This window comes from Equus caballus, chromosome 12 (assembly GCF_041296265.1).
Source record: "Equus caballus isolate H_3958 breed thoroughbred chromosome 12, TB-T2T, whole genome shotgun sequence".
Taxonomy (NCBI): domain Eukaryota; kingdom Metazoa; phylum Chordata; class Mammalia; order Perissodactyla; family Equidae; genus Equus; species Equus caballus.
Genome location: NC_091695.1, coordinates 42,982,938 through 43,002,085, shown reverse-complemented (window position 1 = coordinate 43,002,085; position 19,148 = coordinate 42,982,938). Strand labels below are relative to the sequence as shown.

At 51.4% G+C, this 19,148-nt stretch overlaps 3 protein-coding genes across 14 annotated transcripts in view; 2 read left to right on the top strand and 1 right to left on the bottom strand.

The window, feature by feature from the left end:
- Positions 1–164: 164 nt before the first annotated feature.
- On the top strand, positions 165–4,099 carry CFL1 (cofilin 1). Of its 2 annotated transcripts, none has more exons than XM_001494534.7 (4): positions 165–298; positions 2,711–3,018; positions 3,300–3,376; positions 3,608–4,099. In XM_001494534.7, the coding sequence occupies exons 1-4, from the start codon at positions 296–298 to the stop codon at positions 3,718–3,720; spliced, it is 501 nt and encodes a 166-aa protein (XP_001494584.1). In that variant the 5' UTR covers positions 165–295; the 3' UTR covers positions 3,721–4,099. The 2 variants fall into 2 exon arrangements, with proteins under 2 accessions (XP_001494584.1, XP_070086302.1); XM_070230201.1 differs by lacking the exon at positions 165–298 and adding an exon at positions 442–803.
- Positions 4,100–4,246: 147 nt separating this feature from the next.
- SNX32 (sorting nexin 32) lies at positions 4,247–17,180 on the bottom strand. Of its 3 annotated transcripts, XM_070230196.1 has the most exons (14): positions 16,651–17,180; positions 9,525–9,629; positions 9,040–9,150; positions 8,774–8,895; positions 8,465–8,588; positions 8,205–8,309; positions 7,906–8,011; positions 7,657–7,732; positions 7,386–7,425; positions 6,543–6,629; positions 6,270–6,429; positions 6,093–6,178; positions 5,175–5,364; positions 4,247–4,859 (listed from the first exon to the last, which is right to left on the bottom strand). In XM_070230196.1, exons 1-14 carry the CDS (start codon positions 16,684–16,686, stop codon positions 4,756–4,758), a joined length of 1,452 nt encoding a protein of 483 aa, XP_070086297.1. In that variant the 5' UTR covers positions 16,687–17,180; the 3' UTR covers positions 4,247–4,755. The 3 variants fall into 3 exon arrangements, with proteins under 3 accessions (XP_070086297.1, XP_005598364.2, XP_001494505.1); XM_005598307.4 differs by lacking the exon at positions 4,247–4,859 and having other exon boundaries at positions 5,102–5,364; XM_001494455.7 differs by lacking the exons at positions 4,247–4,859; positions 5,175–5,364 and adding an exon at positions 5,394–5,784.
- Positions 17,156–19,148, top strand: part of LOC102148581 (golgin subfamily A member 6-like protein 22) — a 38,209-nt gene continuing 36,216 nt past the window's right edge. For all 9 annotated transcript variants that reach the window (XM_005598309.4, XM_005598310.4, XM_005598311.4 and 6 more), the window contains exon 1: positions 17,156–19,119. In XM_005598309.4, the coding sequence (XP_005598366.3) occupies positions 17,339–18,547 (1,209 nt within the window). In that variant the 5' untranslated portion in view covers positions 17,156–17,338 and the 3' untranslated portion in view covers positions 18,548–19,119. The remainder of the gene's footprint in view (positions 19,120–19,148) is intronic.

Genomic DNA, 19,148 nt, shown 5'->3' with positions numbered 1-19,148 from the left:
CGCCCCTCTCGGCTGACGCGGACTACATTTCCCGGCACGCAATGTGGCGCTCAGAGGACCGCTAACTAAAAAGACTCTATTACCCAGCGAGCCCGAGGACGGCGCAGGACCCTCGGACTTCATTTCCCGTCGGCCCGCGCGGGGAGCGCCGGAAGCCCGCCCCGCCCCTCATTGTGCGGCTCATACTAAACGGAAGGGGCCGGGAGAGGCCGCGTTCAGTCGGATTCCGGCAGCAGCTGCAGCCGCTCTCGTCTTTTCTGCCTGTCCGTGCTATCTCCTTTTCGCTTCCGGAAACATGGTGAGCGGCAGGTCGCGGCACCTGAAGGGAGGCGGCTGCGAGTCGGTCGTCTGCACGCGCGGGAGGGAGCAGGCGAGCGACGTCGCTCCCCCTCCCCCAGCGCCCCGGGCGGGATGAGGGTCTCGTGCTGAGGGGCGGGCGGTGCCAGGACGCGCGTGCGCGCCCGCGGGCGCCGTGAGGGCCGGCTCGGACGTCGCTCGCGCGCCCCCTGGACTCCCTTCCCCTCCCCCACTCGCTGGTGCGCCCGCGCGGTCACGGGCCGTGGGGGAGGGGTCCGAGGCGCGCGCGCGCCTGCCCCTCGCGGTGCTGCCTGTGTCGCGCGCCGCGGCGGGGCCGAAGCGGGTTGGTCCACGGGGGCGCGCGCTCGACGGGAGCACGCGGCATCCAAACCGGGCCCGGGGGCGGCGAAGGAAAAGCGCGCGATTGGTCTTGGCGCGCGCCCCACCCAAGGGCTGTTCCTGTCTCCGCGTCACCCTCCCTCGGCAGGCGGCTGTGTCGAGAGCAGGTGGCAGAGATGTCTGCGCCCGGGAAGGGCGGGGGCGGCGGGGTCCGAGCGCAGGCGCCTGGGATTAGGAGTTTGCACCGCGCGGCACGGAGCGGACACCGCCGAGGCCACGGCCCCCACGAAGCAAGCTGCCTTCTCCGCCTTCTGCCGCCGGCGCGGGCCGGAACGGCGCCGTCGGCCGGCGCGTGCGCACCGCTCCGGTCTGGCCGCTGGGCCCGAAGCCCTGGCCGAGCGGGGTCGGCGGCTTTCCCGGATGGGGTCTGAGGGTGGAGCCGAGTTTAGGGAAGTGACCCAGGCGGGCACCGCCCGGAAACCACCCCGCCTTCTGTGTCGGGCCCGAGGGCTGCGAGAGGCGAAGGTTGTGTAACTTGCCCAGGCTCCGGCCCGCAGCCGAGGGGCCAAAAAGCCGGTCGGGGAAGGCGATTCTTTGGAGTTGAGGCCTTGGAGGTGCCGCTGCCTCCGGGTACGAGTTTCTTTCGTCGAGGGGGCCAGGCCTAGCAGATCGCCTTTCCCCGCCCACTCCGGAAGCGGCGGTGTCACGTGGCCGGCTTCCTCTGCAGTTCCGGGAGGGGGGACGCGGCCGCTGTTTTCGTGGATGGTCGCTCCCTCTCCTGGCTAGGTGTCCCCCAACACGACCCAGGGTAGAAGTTTAAAGAACTCTCAAGGGACCCGCCCGGTGGTGCAGCGGTTAAGTTCCCACGTTCTGCTTCGGCGGCCCGGCGTTCACCGGTTCCGATCCCGGGTGCGGACATGGCACCAATTCGCAAGCCATGCTGTGGGAGGCGTCCCACGTATAAAGAAGGGAAAGATGGGCACGGATGTTAGCTCAGGGCCTGTCTTCCTCAGCAAAAAGAGGAGGATTGGCAGCAGTTAGCTCAGAGCTAATCTTCCTCAAATAAGGAAAAAAAAAGAACTCTCAAGGACTGTGGGCACTTGAGTTTGGCCTGATAACGTGTGTCAGCCACTTTTGGGGCCCTCACTTTTCCCGGAGGACAGGGAGTTGTCTAGTCGAGACTTAATTAGGGGTTATGGTTCCTTGGTTGAGGAAGACCCCAGCGGAGAAGAGGATAGTTTCTGTAATAACTGCATTGAGCGGTCGTGATGGACTTGCTAGAACTGTTGAGCATATTGGTGTCCCATCCAGCACTGTTGGGTCCCGGTTGTCTCTTTCCAGGAGAGATGACTATGATTGGGTGTATGGGTCTTGATTTAATGTCTGTAAAGTTCTGGGTCAGTATTTTTATCCAAAAAGTTAAGATTGATTTTTATTTTATTTTTTTAAAGATTTTATTTTTTTTCCTTTTTTCTCCCCAAAGCCCCCCAGTACATAGTTGTATATTCTTCGTTGTGGGTCCTTCTAGTTGTGGCATGTGGGACGCTGCCTCAGCGTGGCTTGATGAGCAGTGCCATGTCCGCGCCCAGGATTCGAACCAACGAAACACTGGGCCGCCTGCCTGCAGCAGAGCGCACGAACTTAACCACTCGGCCACAGGGCCAGCCTCCAAGATTGATTTTTATCCAAAAAGTTAAGGGAATGAGTCTGGTACCCTGTGGATTCTTTTAATTCTGGGATCACATGTGAGGCAAGGGTCTGCTTCTCACAAGTGTTCCATTTCTAGCCTGTAAAATGTCGGGGTAGGCAGGAATGGTGTTGAGTTAGATCACCGGAGCTCTCTTCTGTGGCTGCCACTCTAGGGTCATGTCCTAGGTGGTCCTTTGACACCTTGGTTTGCTTGGGAAAATAGTGATTCTTGCCTTGGAAAGGGGATTAATGATCTCTTGGAGCTGTGGACTGTGCGTGTTGGCATCCAGATGGATCTCCTAAGATAAGCAAAGGAGGGACTATCAGGCAGAGTCCCAGAAACCTTTTCCTTATGAGGTGTGTCTGTGTGTGGCTTGTCCCCCAGGCCTCTGGTGTGGCTGTCTCTGATGGCGTCATCAAAGTGTTCAATGACATGAAGGTGCGTAAGTCGTCAACACCAGAGGAGGTAAAGAAGCGCAAGAAGGCAGTGCTCTTCTGCCTGAGTGAGGACAAGAAGAACATCATCCTCGAGGAGGGCAAGGAGATCCTGGTAGGTGATGTGGGCCAGACCGTAGACGACCCCTACGCCACCTTTGTCAAGATGCTGCCAGATAAGGACTGCCGCTACGCCCTCTATGACGCAACCTACGAGACCAAGGAGAGCAAGAAGGAGGACCTGGTGTTTATCTTCTGGTGAGTTCCTGTGCAGGCATTTCTTCTGTCACCTGCCCTAGCTCTGCCCCACCCCCCTTTCTCAGGATGGGAACGTCTGTGGCTCCTGGTTACCCAGAGCTGTGTTTGGGGGGGGCGGGGAGGGTGTTGTAACAAAACACTTGTCAATGAGGAACTTGATAGAAACTTGAATGCTAGAGGCCAGCTCAGGAGTTTCTGGAAGTCATCTCTTGCCTGAGGGCACGTGCTAGACTTGGAGGAGGGGGCTTTGCTGCAAGTTGTCTGCCTGTGTTTTCCTCCAGGGCCCCTGAGTCTGCACCCCTTAAGAGCAAAATGATCTACGCCAGCTCCAAGGACGCCATCAAGAAGAAGCTGACGGGTAAGGGCCAGCATTGGTGGTGCCACATGTCTTTTTGCTTAGGCCTTGGCTGCAGGGAGGGGCGAATGGCCTGGCAGAGGAGGCCCCCTCCCTCTTCTTCCTTGCCTGCTGGAAGGTAACCTTGTCCCTTCCATCTGTTCTGATTGGCTCCTTCCCAGCCACAGACCCCCCCCGCCCCCCCCCCGACCCCAGTGCTTCCTGCTCACAGATGCCCCCTCTTTTTCCCCACAGGGATCAAGCATGAATTACAAGCAAACTGCTACGAGGAGGTCAAGGACCGTTGCACTCTGGCAGAGAAGCTGGGGGGCAGCGCCGTCATCTCCCTGGAGGGCAAGCCTTTGTGAGCCCCCTCCAGCCCCCTGCCTGGAGCATCTGGCAGCCCCAGACCTGCCCACAGGGGTTGCAGGCTGCCCCCTTCCTGCCAGACCGGAGGGGCTTGGGGGATCCCAGCAGGGGGAGGGCAATCCCTTCACCCCAGTTGCCAAACAGCCCCCCCGCCCCCTGGACCTTCTTCCTCCTCCATTCCTGACGGTTCTGGCCTTCCCAAACTGCTTTTGATCTTCTGATTCCTCTTGGGTTGAAGCAGACCAAGTTCCCCCCGGGCACCCCAGTTTGGGGGGGGCCTGTATTTTTTTTAACGACACCCCAGTTTCCCACCTGTTCCTCCCCATTCCCATGCTGCCAACTTCTAACCGCAATAGTGACTCTGTGCTTGTCTGTTTAGTTCTGTGTATAAATGGAATGTTGTGGAGATGACCCCTCCCTGCGCCGCCTGGTTCCCCTCCCCTTTTCCCCTGGTCGTGGCCGCTCATGGAAGCAGGACCAGTAAGGGACCTTCAATTAAAAAAAAGAAAAACACACACAACCATAAAAAGGCTCACTAATGAGACGTTTGTTTCAGGGTTGGGGACCTTGCAGGGGAGGTAGGCTGGGAGAATGAGCAGCATCTTTTCTGTACCCTGCCTCCAGCCAGCTCTACACCCTCATCTGGCCCCAGGGACTGGTCGAGCCTCCCTTCTGACAGCTGCCAGTCTTAGATTCTACAGGTGGTGCCACAGTTGGCCCCAGACTGGCTGTATAGGAGGTGGCTGAGCCGGGGCATCTGCTGCTGGCTTCAGGGGGCCTGCGAGCAGAAGGGACTTCCTGGCTGAACTGCTTTCTTCTGTAGCCTGGACCCAAGTGGGCAGCACGGCAGTGAGGCCCATTCTCTGATTCCCTGCTCAGTCCTGCCCAATGTGGGCTGTGAGGTTGCAAGTCACAGATTGCGCCCTGAGCTACTTTTTCCACCTTCCAGGTTCTCTGTGGTCTTTTCTGCCTTTTTTCCTGGATGGCTGACTCATTTATGAGGGCCAGGTCCAGTGGCTGCCGTGAATCAGAAGCTAAGTTGAGCCTTTGGCCTTCTGCACATGTGGCTGGAGTCCAGGGTGGGGCCAACCAGGTGGAGCCCAGGACTTCAGACCCAGGTGTCTTGGCCTCCACCTCCCTGTGTTTAACCAAGAGGGTGTTGGCTGGGGCCTGAGCCTTTTGCCAGCACTGCTTTGGACACTCCAGTTAGTACTTTGGGCTTTCAGCTGCCCAGCAGCTGCCTAGAAGTCTCATTCTAGGGTAGGCAGGATTTATTAACCCCACCCCCCACCCCAGTCAACTGAACTACAAAAGCCGCCTGGAATTAGAGCTGGTTCCTTAGTTCCTTGGAGCTTGGCAGTATCTGAGAGGGAGGCAGGACAGGGTAGTTCCATTTTACTGGTTAGGAAATGGGTGTAGAGGATTTGTGATCAGCCTTGTGTGGGGTCTGTACCAGGGTTTATGGGGGTTGTGGCACGCCTTGAAGACTGCTCCTGGGTTCCAAGTTCTGGGTCTTGCACCTTCCCATGGAGAGCCTGCTGGCACTGGAAAATGGCCAAGGATGCTGCAAGGGTGCCTCCTTTGTTGCCCCAGGATCTGGTCTCGATAGCACCCTGACAGGGTGTGCCTGGTGGACCTTGGAGCTGTGGGAAGTAAGGACAAGCAGACTTACTCGCTATAAAATCAGGTGCTTTATTTGTGAACAGGCTGGGGACAAATGAACTCAGGGCCAGAGGGCCGCCCCTCAGCCCCGTGGGGAGGGAGGTCAGGGCCCCTGGGCTCCCCCATTGGGGCTCTGTACATGTGGCCAAGTATGGTGCCCATGCTGCCCTATCTCCCTCTTGCAGGGCCTGGCACCTTTGGGTGGGGCTGGGGCTTGGGCTTGGGCTTGCCCTGGGGGGTCACGGGGCATGGACAGTGGCTGCTGTGGTGGGGAAGGAGGCATCTTGTTAGGGTGGGCGGTCTGGGGGACTTTGTCACTAGAGGTCCCAGCGCAGGCTCTGGCTGCTCTAAGGCTCCCCCTTGAGGGCAACAAGGGTGTTCCGTAGAAGCAGTGTGCTGGCCTGTAGAGGAGAGAAGTCCTTGATGTCCCCTGCTCCCTGAGACAGGGTGCTGCTCTTCCTGTACCTCAGAACTCGGGTCTCTTCCCCACCCACATCCCTGTCCTCAGCAATAACAGTTGCCATCTGAGGGCTTACTACTGATGGGGAAAAGGGACGGGTTCTGGCCGAGACGGGGAAACGCGGCCCTGAACTTCAGCTGGGGCTGCTCACAGCTGCCTTTCCCCTTACCCCCAACACACAGTAGCTAAGAATCTGCAGGCCTGGGGGTCGGGGGCAGCAAGAGGGCTCAGTGAGGCGGGAGGGCTCACCTTGGCATGTTTGAGCTCCAGCTCCGCCAACTCGATGAGGTTCTTGCGGAAAGAGGAGACACGGCGGGACTTGAAGTCCATGAGCTCTGGAGAGGAGAGGGGAGAGGAGTGGGAGCCTTGGGAGCCTTGGCAGGGTAGGTAGCCCAGTGGCAGGGGCTCCAGGGTTGTAGGGCTTACCCTGCTTGGCTGAATCGGAGAGGCGTTCAAAGCGCTGGCAGCACAGTTGCTGGTGGCTCTCGGCGGTCCGCACCTCCCGGTTCCTGGTGCGCGCCTTGTCCAGCGCCTTGTTGGCATTCTCATAGTCAGCCAGTGCCCGCAGCCGCCGGTACAGCAGGTCCTGGGGCCAGCAGGGGCACAAGATCACTTAGCAGCAGCCCTCGCCAGCCTGCCCTCGCCAGTTGCTCCAGTCCCACTGGCCTCTAGCCTTGAGGTCTTGGGGCCACCTCTCACCTTGGCTGCCTGCGAGTCTCGCATGTAGTACCTCAGCATGTCCGACAGCTTCAGGTCCTCGTCAGAGGCCATGCGGCCTTCCAGCTTCTGAATCAGGAATAGTGGGGAGATCTGAGGAGGGAGCTTGCAGAGGGGAAGCTAGGGGCTGGGGGGCTGCTGCTCACCCAGCAGAGTCACTTGGTAACTACAGTAGGTGAAGCCCTGATTTTCAGGGGAGCAGGTCAGAGAAGGCTTCAGAGGAGGTGGCATCTAATGTGGATCTTGGGGGTTGAATAGGAGTCAGACAATAACAAAGGTTTTCAGGTGTGCAAGCCTGGTGTGTGTTCAGGGAACCCTAAGTTCAGTGGGGGCACTTGGACAGCAGTAGCCAGATCACAAAAGGCCTAAAATGTAAGCTGAGGATTTTGGGCTTTGTGTCTTGGACACTTTCTGGAAGGGACGGGTCACAGAGGGGCCTTGAGCAGAGATGAGATGTGGTTCAACAGACGTTTTAGGAAGATTGACACACTCCGCTGACTTTATTGGAGAAGAGTTCAGGAAGTGTGCATCTGGGGCAGGAGGCTGGCAGCACAGTTTAGCTGCCAGAGGCACGTGGCACATCCTTGTAAGTGCCTCTCCAAGCCCGGTTCCTACCCACTCCCACATCACCACACACACACATAAGGCTGGATCCCTGTCTCTACTCTACCTCTTTTAAACTAGTCTGGAGGGTGAGTCCAGGGTGTCACTGGGCCCAAATTATCACTGAACATTCCAAAATGGTCCTGGAGCTACGCCCTCTCCCAAGACTCTTCCCTGTGAAGGATCATTGGGTGGCCTTTCAACACAGAAGGTAATACTCACCCTTAGTCGTTCAAAGAGCTCTGCCAATTTGAGGAAGCTCCTAGGAGGCAGCAGGAAGAGTTAGGGCAGGGGCCTTAGGGGGGTGCTTGAAGCCTGCCTCCCATTAGCCCCCAGCTTGGGGAAATCACCCACTTGTCTCTCTCTCCCAAATCCCAGAAGGAGCTTCTGCACCTCCCATCTAGAGCTGATAGCAGGCTTCTACAGTGACCCCTCATGGGCAGATATGGTATTACAGGCATAGATGGCAGGAGGGGCAAGTGGGAGTCCTCACGTCTTTAGCTGGTTGACTTCCTGTGTTCCCAGACTGCTCAGTGCAGCCGAGATCGGGATATAGTCATCTGCCAGGCCTGTTGGGGAACAGCCCTCCATCAGAGCCCCTTGGTTTGCAGGTCAAGCCCCACCCCTGGTGTTTGTGGCCATGGACAGACACAGGGCAGTCCCTGCTCTCTTCTCTCCCATGGGGAGTAGGACCGCTGGGGAGAGGGGGCAGGGAATCCAGGGCCCCTGGGACTCTGCATACACTTGTGGGAGTGCATGACTCGGTCTGCCCGCAGGCAGGCATCCCTGATGCGGGTGTGGTACTCCAGCAGGAAGGTCCTCTCGTGCTCAAAGAAGTCATCCACCTCCTAAGGGAGCCAGACAGGACCCACTTATGCCCAGTCACCAGGAGCATGGCAGCCATGAACGCCCCTGGGTGGCACAATCTCCCTCGAGGCCAGGCCCCCCCAGGGGTTTCCCTCCCGCAGCCATCCTGGGCCTCAATCTTTGCTGTGAACTTGAGACCCTGGGTTATATCCAGAGAGGGACCTCAGGGCTCACCTTGAGCCCTGACATGCCAGTGATGAGGGCTTCATCTGCAGACTTCACGATATTCCTCAGAAAGCCCCCAAGGAGCTCCTTCCGGTTCTTTCCTCGGACACTCAGCTGAGACACAGGTGGGGAGGGTGTGATGTTGGGTAGGCATGTGCACCGCCTACCCCAGGCACATGCCACTCGACAAGCTGATGAGACAGAGGCTTGAGCCCATCTAGAGCCCTGCCCCCACCCCCGGGGTTGACCCCAGCCCTGGTCCAGCTCACATCCTGGCCATATTCCAAAAAGACAAAGAAATTGTGGTCTCGACGCAGGGTGGGGTGGGCTGCCAGGCGCTGCAGAAAGACTTCGTGCATCGCAACTGTCTTCTTAAAGATAGCCAGGTACTCCCTGCATAGAATGGCAGGCAGCTCGAGGGCCCTCCTTGGCTCTGATCATCCAGCCCCCTTTCCTGTGGCAGCCCTGGGGTCAGAGGTCAGAGTCCCTAAAATCCATAGGGGATAATGAGAGAAATCTTGGGGCTCACAGGAGAGGCTGGGGCTTTGTCATAGACAAGGAAAGGAGGTGGCACTCACGCTTCTAGCTCCTGCTTCATTTTGGCAAACTCTTCCCGCGTGATGGAGCTGTCCCCCTCACCCAGCTTCTGCAGCTTTTCTCTCGAAGCTTCAAAGTCTGGCCTTGGAGGGGCTGGGGGGATCTGCTCAAAGGAGGACAGAGCTGAGAAGCCTCTCATTGCTGAGAAGGCCAGCACCTGCACCTGGAAGCCTGGCCCGGCCTTCCGTCCTCACCCAAGCACCCAGGCCTGCCCCTTGCAGCCCCAGCCCGCCCGGCCCCTCCTCACGATGAGGCCGGCGTACTCCTCATTTTCCACGTAGGCATCATGTAGCCAAATGAACTCCTCGTGCTGCCGCACGACTGAGAACTCCGTCTGGGCGAAGTGAGGGAGGCAGCTCTGGAAGCGGGAAGCCCATCTCAGGTCTCTCCTCCCCTCTGCAAACCCTGCACCCATCAAGCTTCCCGGGCACCCACTTTTAGGCCTCCCCAATCCATATGCCAGGTCAGGTCCAAGTTGGGGCTCCAGTGTCCATGATGTCACTCAGGATGGTGGCCAGGGGATGGTTAGGACACGGGGCCTTAGGCAAAGGCGATCAGAGACAAGATGCCTGCTTTCTCAGAGGGGCAGGGGGCAGGAGCCAAGTTGGGGAACAGGGCCCAAAGGCTACGCTGGCATCTGCCCACCACCCCCAGGTGAGCAGAGGCTGAGGGAAGCTCTTGAAACCTGCGGCGGCAGCCCTCCAAACCGCCCTGTGCCCCCTGCAGCCTCACCTTGGTTTGAACGGTGAATTTCACCTTGTCACGCTCGCTCACGGCGTCAGAGATCTCCACCTGTAAGGAGCTGTCCCCGTGCAGGTCCACTGCTGTGGAGGAGGGCTGTGGGGGAGGGGATGTCCCTGACATGATTGACCATGGCCCCCGGGCCCATCCTCGCCGGAGGCTTCTGGTCCTCCTGCAGAGCCCACCTCAGCAGCATTGCTTCCCCCCTGCCCCGGCGTCACCGGCTGGCCCCAGAAGGATCCTGGTAAGTCAGTGCTCAGGGTTTTACAATTACCACAACACTTTCCCACCCTCCCATCCTCTGAAGCAGGCAGAATTCTCCCCATCTTACGGGGTGGAAGCTGAGCCCACCTGAGAGGCGAAATAACGTGTCTGAGATTACACAGCTGCGAAGTGGCAGGGCCAGATTTGAACCCAGTTTCTGGATTCCAAACGCCACGCACTTTCTCAGCTACCTGCCCACCCCTTCCCCAGCTCGGGTACCCTTTTGTCAGGGCCTAGAGTGAGGTGGATAAGGGGTTCCTGAGAACATTCCATTCACTACTTTCAGTGCCAAGAGGCACTGGCTTGTAGTAAAGCCTGTGTATTTCTCTAAGTGAAAAGATCCGTGGGGCACCAGGCTACCAGTCTGTTCTTGCATTGAGCTATTTGACAAGCATTTACTAAACACCCACTATGTCCCTGCTATCGTGCCTAAGAAGGGAAGAGGCTTAAAAGCCACTCTACCTTCAAGCATTGCTCACCAGTATTTAAAGTGTCCCCTGCCCACCTGCCACACCCAGAGGCCTCACTCTCTCCTCTCACAGGTTGTGGCACACATTTGGCACATGTTGGGGACCCCTATTCTGACTTCTATCACATTGATTAATTTTACCTGGTCTTGAACTTCATATAATGCAACTATACACTCTATACTCTTTTGTGTCTGTGTTCCTTAGTGAGATCCATCTCTGTTGCTGAGTGCAGCACCAGTCCTTTTTCATCGCTGTGTAGTAGTCCATGACATGAATATATATATAGAGAGAGAGAGAGCTTATGTATCCATTCCACTGTTGGTGGTCATTTGGATTATTTCAAGTTTGGGGCTATTATGAATAAAGCTGCCATGAATATATATATATATATTTTTTTTTTTTTTTGAGGAAGATTAGGTCTGAGCTAACATCTGCTGACAATCCTCCTCTTTTTGCTGAGGAAGACTGGCCCTGAGCTAACATCCATGCCCATCTTCCTCTACTTTATATGTGGGACGCCTGTCACAGCGTGGCTTACCAAGTGGTGCCATGTCCACACCTGGGATCCAAACTGGTGAATCCCTGGGCTGCTGAAGCGGAACATGCGAACTTAACCTCTGCACCACCGGGCCAGCCCCTGCCATGAATATTTTTGCATATGTCTTTTGAGGGACCTAAGTACTCAGTTCTGTTGGGCATGAGAAATGCTTGGTCATAAGGTGGGCTTGTGTTTAAAATGCTTTCATAGATATTGCCAAACAGTTTTCCAAGATGGTTGGACCAATTTATACTCCTAGCATCGTATGCAAGTTCCAGTTGCACCGCATCCTTGTCAATACTTAGAATTGTCAGTCCTTTTTATTTTAGCCATACTGGTGGAGGTATGGTAATAGCACATTGTGGCTTCAACTCGTATTCCCTGGTGAGGAATGATGTTGAACACCATTTGATGTACCTATTGGCCATTTGGATATCTTCTTTTGTAAAGCACCTCTTCAGTCTTTTGCTCCTCCTCTGCTCTCCTCTTTTTAAAATCAGACTATCTTTTTCTTATTGATTTGTAGGAAGTCTTTATATACCCTGGAGACAAGCCCCTTGTCGGTTATGTGTGTTGCCAATATCTCCTACTCTATGGGTTGCTGTTCACTCTCTTAATGGCTTATTTTTATTTTTTAAGATTCTTTTTTTTTTTTTTTTTTAAAGATTTTATTTTCCCTTTTTCTCCCAAAGCCCCCGGTACATAGTTGTATATTTTTAGTTGTGGGTCCTTCTAGTTGTGGCATGTTGGATGCCGCCTCAGCATGGCTTGAGGAGCAGTGCCATGTCCGCACCCAGGATTCCAACTGGTGAAACCCTGGGCCACCGAAGCAGAGCGTGGGAACTTAAGCATTCCGCCACGGGGTGGGCCCAATGGCTTATAATTTTACAAGCTCAATATATCAGTCTTGTCTTTTATGGTTAAGGATTTTTGTGTAGTCGTGGAGAAACTTTTGCCTACCTCAGGGTCATGAAGATATTATCTTTGTTCTTCTTCTTCTAGAAATTAATAGTTTTAGCTTTTATATTTAGGTCTATTATACATTTTCAATTCATTTTGTATACAGTATATGGCATGGGTTATAATTCATTTTTTGCCATATAAATAGCCAGTTATTTAAGCACTATTTGTTAAAAAAAGACTATCTTTTCACTATTGATTTGTTTGGGGCACACCTTGGTAGAAAATCAATTGACCCCATAAGTGTGATCAGTTCTTTACTCTCTATTCTGTTCCACTGATCTATATGGCCATACCTTTGATAATATCACCCTGTCTTGATTACTGTAATTAATAAGTAACCTTGAAATCAGATGGAATTAACTTTGTTTTTCTTTTTCAAAATCATTTTGGCTATTATAGGTCCTTTTGCATTTCTGCATAAATTTTCAAATCAGATTGTTTCCACCCAAAAAAACGTGCTGGGATTTTGATTGAGATTACACTGAGTCTATAAATCAATTTGGGAAGGATAGATATTTTTACAATATTGAATCTTCCATCCCATAAACATGGAATATCTTTCCAATTATTTAGGTCTTCTTTAATTCTTTTCAGTAACGTTTTGTAGTTTTCTCTGTAGAGATTTTGCACATCTTTTGTTAGATTTAGTCCTAGGTATTTGATGATTTTTGTTGTTCTTGTTCCTATTTTAAATAATATTTAAAAAAATTTCATCTTTGGGGCCGGCCCGGTGGTGCAGCAGTTAAGTTTGCACGTTCTGCTCCTTGGCGGCCCGGGGTTCACCGGTTCAGATCCTGGTGCAGACATGGCACTGCTTGGCAAAAGCCATGCTGTGGTAGGCGTCCTACATATAGAGTAGAGGAAGATGGGCATGGATGTTAGCTCAGGGCCAGTCTTCCTCAGCAAAAAGAGGAGGATTGGCAGTAGTTAGCTCAGGGCTAATCTTCCTCAAAAAAATAAATAAAAGTAAAATAAAAAAAAAATTTCATCTTCTAATTGTTTGTTGCTAGTATATAGAAACACACAATCGATTTTTATATATTTACTTTGTGTCCAGGAACCTTGCTAAATTTACTTACTACTTTTAACAGTGTATAGATCTTCGGATTTCCTACATATACAATCCTATAATCTAAAATAATGACAGTTTTAGTTATTCCTTTCCAAACTTTACACCTTTTATCTCTTTTTCTTGCCTTATTGCACTTACTAGGACCACTAGTACAATGCGGAAGTGGTGATATAAAGGAAATCCTTGACTTGTTCCTGATCTCAGAGGGAACGCATTCAACATTTAATCCTGAAGGTGTTTTTTAGGTACTCTATCAGATTAATGACGTTCCCTTCCATGCCTAGTTTGACAGGAGTGTTGATTTTCATCCTTTTTTTTCTCCCTTTATTGAGATATCATATGGATTTTCCTGTTATTCCGCATATGTGCAAAATTTCTTTGATTGATTTTCAAATGTTAAACCACCTTGCATTCCTGTAAGAAGGCCTTCACCATGAAATACTATCTTTTTATATATTGCTTATTCAACTTAATATTTTGTTTGTGATTTTTGCATCTGGGTTCACAAGACATTTTAAACTGCACTTTCCTTTTCTTGTAATGTTCTTGACTGTTTTTTTTGTGGTAAAATATATATAACATAAAACTTACCATCGTAACCACTTCTAAGTGTACAGTTAAGTGGCATTACGTATACTCACTTGTGCAACCATCGCATCATCCATCTCCTCTTGACAGGGTTTTGTATCAAGGTGATGTCGTCCTCCTACAATAAGTGGGAATTTTGCCCTCTGTTTCTGGTGTTGGAATAATTTATGTAAGAATGATACTAGTTTTCCTTTAATGCTTCAAAGAATTCACATGTGAAGTTATCTGTGCTTAGAGAGGTATTTTTGGAAAAGTTTCTAATTACAGCTTTAGTTCCTATAATAGGCATAGACAACTCAGATTTTCTACTTCTTTCTGTTTCAGGTTTGGTAAGTTGCATTTTTCAAGGAGTTTGTCCGTTTCATCTAAATTCTCTAATTTGTTGGCATATACTCATTCTTAAATACTCTTATCTTTTTAATGACTGAAACATCTCTAGAGATGGCCCCTTTATCATTCCTGATATTGGGAATATTTCCTCCCTTCCTCCCTCTTAGTCTCCCTTCTGCTCTCTCTCTCTTTTATCAGTCTTGCTAGAGGTTTATCAATTTTATTAGTATTTTCAAAAAACTATTTTTGGCATTATTGATTTTCTCTATTTGTATATTTATCTTGTATTTATTGATTTCTGTTCTATATTATTTCCTTCCTTTATTTTCTTGGGGTTTAATTTGCTCTTCTTTTTTTAGCTTCTTGAGATTGAAATTTAGATCATTAACTTTTCAGCCTTTCTTCTTTTCTAAAATATGCATTTGGAGGTGTAAATTTCCCTCTGGACACTGCTTTAGCTGCATCTCATGAGTTTTGATATGTCATATTTCCAAAATAATTTTTTTTCCAAGGAAGATTAGCCCTGGGCTAACATCTGCTGCCAATCCTCTTTTTTTTGCTGAGGAAGACTGGCCCTGAGCTAACATCCGTGCCCATCTTCCTCTACTTTATATGTGGGATGCCTGCCACAGCATGGCTTGACAAGCAGTGCATAGGTCCGTACCTGGGATCCAAACCGACAAACCCCGGGCCGCCTAAGCAGAACATGCAAACTTAACCACTGTGCCACCAGGCGGGCCCAGACTTCAATATTTTAAAATTTTTTGATACTTGTTTTATAGCCTGACATATAATATATTTTGGTAACTGTTTCATGTGCACTTGAAAAGAATGTGTTTTCTACAGTTGTTGGGTATAGAGCTCTACATAAATCAATTAGATCAAGTTGATTAATCGTGTTATTTTAAATCTTCCAAATCCTTACTGATTTTTTTGTCTGCTTGTTCTAACACTTATTGAGAGAGTTGTGTTAAACCTCTAACTGTAATTGTGGGTTTGTCTGTTTCTCCTTTTAATTCTGTGATCTTTTGCTTTGCTTATTTTGAAACTGTGTTATTAGGTGCATATAAATTTAGGGCTTTTATCTTCCTGTTGAATTGACTCTTTAATCATTGTAGGACGTCCCTCTTTATTTCTAGTAATACTTCTTGTCTTACAGTCTACTTTGTCTGAAATTAATAGAGCAACACCAGGTTTCTTTTGTTTGGTGTGTTCATGATGTATATTTTTCCATCCTTTTTTCCCCAATCTTTCTGTGTCATTATATTTAAAGCATGTCTCTTTTAACAGAATAGTTGTCTTTTGAAAGTCCAATCCGGAAATGTTTGTTTTTTAATTGGAGTCTTTTGTCCATTCATAATATTGTAATCACTGATATCGTAGGCTATAAACCTGCCATCTTGATTTTTGTTTTCTCTTTGACCCATCTGTTTCTTGTTCCTTTATTCTTTCTTTCTTGCCTTCTTTTAGATTAGTCAAGTATTTTATATTATTTCATTTTCTCCTCTATTATATTTTTACTTACATATTCACTTATTATTATTATTTTTCTAAAGATTTTATTTTTCCTTTTTCTCCCCAAAGCCTCCCATTACCTAGTTGTGTATATTTTAGCTGTGGGTCCTTCCAGCTGTGGCACATGGGACGCTGCCTCAGCATAGCCTGATGAGTGGTACCATGTCCGAGCCCAGGATTTGATCTGGTGAAACCCTGGGCCACCGAAGCGGAGCGTGTGAACTTAACCACTCCGCCACAGGGCCAGCCCCACTTATTATTCTTTTCATTTCTCTATATTTGAGGGGGATTCTTAGAGAAGGCAATGCTTACTCTAGGGAGCAAGGTCTAATAGTGGACTTTCAGAGAGTCTGGCACCTACAAAGGTTGGGGATGCACCCATCAGTTTGATAACCCAGGACATCTTCAGAACACATAGCATCCCATATGATAACAGTAATAGTAACAATAACAACAACAATAATATAATAGCTAACACGTATATTTGCTCTTCCTATATGCCAGGCACTGCCCTAAGCATTTTATATATGTTAACTAATTTAATCATGAATATGAACATAGAAAAATATTGAAAGTTCTTACTTTGTGTCTCTCAGCCCCTCTCACCTCTCCAAACTCCACTTGAACCCCATTCCTCACTTCTTGGTTTCTCTGACACCCCTAGGGCAGGCTCTGCCTCTGTCCAACCGTCTCCCCCACCCCCAAGAAAACGCAGTCTGGATCATTGGTGCAGTAGGCCCCCAAATGCCCTGTCTCCTTCCTGCTGCCTTAGTATCTCTGCTCTGACCTGCGCCACTTGCTAACTGCTTGAGAGAGGTGGTACTTCAAGGTTGGAGTACAGCTCCTCCATCCTTATCCTCAGCCAAGGCCACTATGCACATGCCTCCAACCCCCCAAAAGTGAGCACCTCTGTGTGCCCAGCCCCTAACCATCCTTGGGGCAAGGATGCTCAATAACTATTTGTTGAATGAAATCAAAAGGAAAGAATGAAGAATGAATTGTCTCATGATTAGATGAACCCAGATACACAAGTGAAGCCATTAGTGCTGAGCAGGATTCCCCCCACCTTGGGAAAGGTGAAGTCAATCCCTAACATCCTTCCCACTTCTACTTCCCCTTCAAGCCAGCATGAGTCGGTCCTGGGGAGCGGAGGAGTGACAGTGACTGGTTCCTTTCCATCTGTCAGGGCAAAAAATGTAAACCCTACCTCCTTCGGCATCCTCACCAGTCCCCATGCAGGTGCCACCCCCTCGTTCAGGTCTCTCCTCTCTCTAGCTCACGCGTGTGCGCGAACACACACTTTACTGCCCGATTGGGCATCATTGGGTATCATGGAGTGAGGTGGAGGTTGGGAGAGCGTTTGCATCCTTTCTTTACCTTCCCCTCCTTCCCAGCCTCTTGATGCTCCTCCATCACTCTCCTTCTCGGCTGCAGCACACAAGGATTCCGCAGCTGGCCACTGCCCGCGCGCTCCCGCAGCTTCGTCCCCGTTAACTCGCCCGGATGAGCAGACCGGGTGGGGATCTTATCAGGTGACGGAGACACCTTCCCCTCCCTGCCAAGGAGTCACCTGGAGTCGGGCGTGGTTCCCACCCGGCTCCCTCGCAGCCGCGCCTTTTGATTGGGTACCAGGTTTATCGTGCGCGACGCCATTGGCTGCAACGCCTGTCAGTCCTGTGCCCAGGCTCCAGCTTTTAAGGGGCAGCGAGTAACCGAAAGGGCCAGGAACAGCGGACAGCGTGGGGCAGGGGTCGGGGGCTCTGGGGTCGCAGAGGTCTCGCGCCGAGTCAGCCTCCGCCAGCAAGTTGGCTGCTCCCGCCCACCGCCGCTCCGGGTCGCGCCTTCCAACGGCCTCGCGAGGTCTGCGCGTGCGCACCAGCCCAGTTTGGAACCTCCAAGCGGTGGGCGGGGCTGCCGGCAGAGTGGGAGGGTGGGGTGGGGTGAGGTGGGGTGGGAGTAGGCTGGGGGGGAATGGGGAGCAGGGGTCGGGGTGGTGGATTAGGGGCGAGGGCAGGGGGTAATATCTGTGGAGAAAGGGGTTCCGTTTGGACTTCCGCTCTGCGGCATGAGGGAGCGGCGGGGTCACCGGCGCAGGGGGGCAAGGGGGCGCCACAAAGCCCGCGGCCAGGGCGCCCAAGGCCAGGCCGGGGTCCGCGGGTGGCCGCAACTGGAGCCGGCAAGCAGAGGGACACAGCTGCTGCGAGAAAAACTATGGGTGCCCTGGAACGGGCTCATTGTGATCGGGAAGAAAATGGAGCTCCTGGGTAGAAACACGCAAAAGCCTAGGATGTGGGACCAGAAGCTTGAGTCTGAGTCCTGGAGACTGGAAGATGTGGAAAAGACGGTGTTGAAAGGGAAGTCAGGCCGGAGTCGGGAAAGGATGGATGTGAAGCTGCTGCACAGTGTAGCAAATGCATTACAGGCTTCAGAAGGTTTGGGGAAAGACAGCCCAAAGGAGGTGTGGGGAAAGCAGCAAGTCAGACGCCAAATAGGGGCTGAATCAGAGAGGGCAGAGACTACAGCAGAGGCTGGGAGGGGGTCTGGGTTGAAAGAGAGTTTGAAGTTTACTGGGGTAGGGACCAGTGGAGAGGACTTGAGAGCCAGAGGATATAAACCAGGGCAGAATGAGGAGGAGCGGAGGTCGAGTGGAGAGAAACTGAGGTCGAGTGCAGAGAAGCTGAGTGGAGAGAAACTGAGGTCAAGTGGACAAAAGCTGAGGGCAAGTGGAGAGAAGCTGAGGTCCAGTGCAGAGAAGCTGAGTTCCAGTGCAGAGAAGCTGAGTGAAGAGAAACTGAGGTTGAGTGCAGAGAAGCTGAGGTCGAGTAAAGAGAAGCTGAGGTCAAGTAGAGAGAAGCTGGGGTCAAGTAGAGAGAAGCTGGGGACCAGTGGAGAGGATTTGAGATCCACTGGAGATAAACTGCAGTCAAGTGCAGAGAAAGTGGGATCCAGTGGGGAGAAGCTGGGCACCAGTGGAGAGGAGCTGGAGACTAGTGGAGAGAAGTTGGAGGGTTCAAGAATGGAGAGCATAAATGAAGAGAATGTTGAAAGAATGGTAGAAGTTACTGGTGGTGAAAGATTGTTAGAAGTTACTGATGCTGAGATGGAAATTCCTTTTGAAAGAGTGGAAGGGAGTGATGAAGAGCTGGAAGGGACTGAGAAAGGGGTAGCAGGTGAGGAAGATGTCTTGAGTGGGGCGAATGCCATTACTGATGAATCTGTTTCTATGGAGGAGAAAGAGGTTATAGATGAAGAACCCAGTGATGGAGGCAGATGAAGGATTGAAGCTAAAGAAGGAAAGAGCAGCAGATAGGGGAAGTCCTGCAAGTCAACCAGGAGAAATTAGGACCAAGCAGAACGTTGTTGACTCTGAAGGGGTAAATGTGAAAGAGGAAAGGAGAGCGCCTGAGCCTAAGAGAGGAGAGAGTGGGAATGAAATGCTGCTGGGGATGGAGGCGGAGATCAGGACAAAGGAAGTGAAGAAGAGTGAGAATGAGGGACATGAGAACATTTTGAGAGAAGGAAAACGTTTGATAATGTGTTGATAGGTAGAGGAAAAGTGGATATTCGTTTCTTGGAGAAGAGCTATTACCAAGGAGCTTGTAGGGGAATGTTTGAGAAATGGATTTGAGATGGGTTAGAAGGATTTAATTTAACACATGATTGGGTTTATGAGTTGTGAGAGAAGGCAGAATGAGCAAAATGGAAAATTACAGCAAGAGAAAGGATAGATAATGAAAGTTCTGGAAGAAGATGCAGGCTGGAGCGAGGATCCTGAAGAAGAATGTGGAGCTCCAGAGTGACAAAAGCAAGAGAAGAGATCAGAAAATAAAGAAGTGGAGAAAAAAAGTAAGAAGCCAAATCTCATAATAGTGATT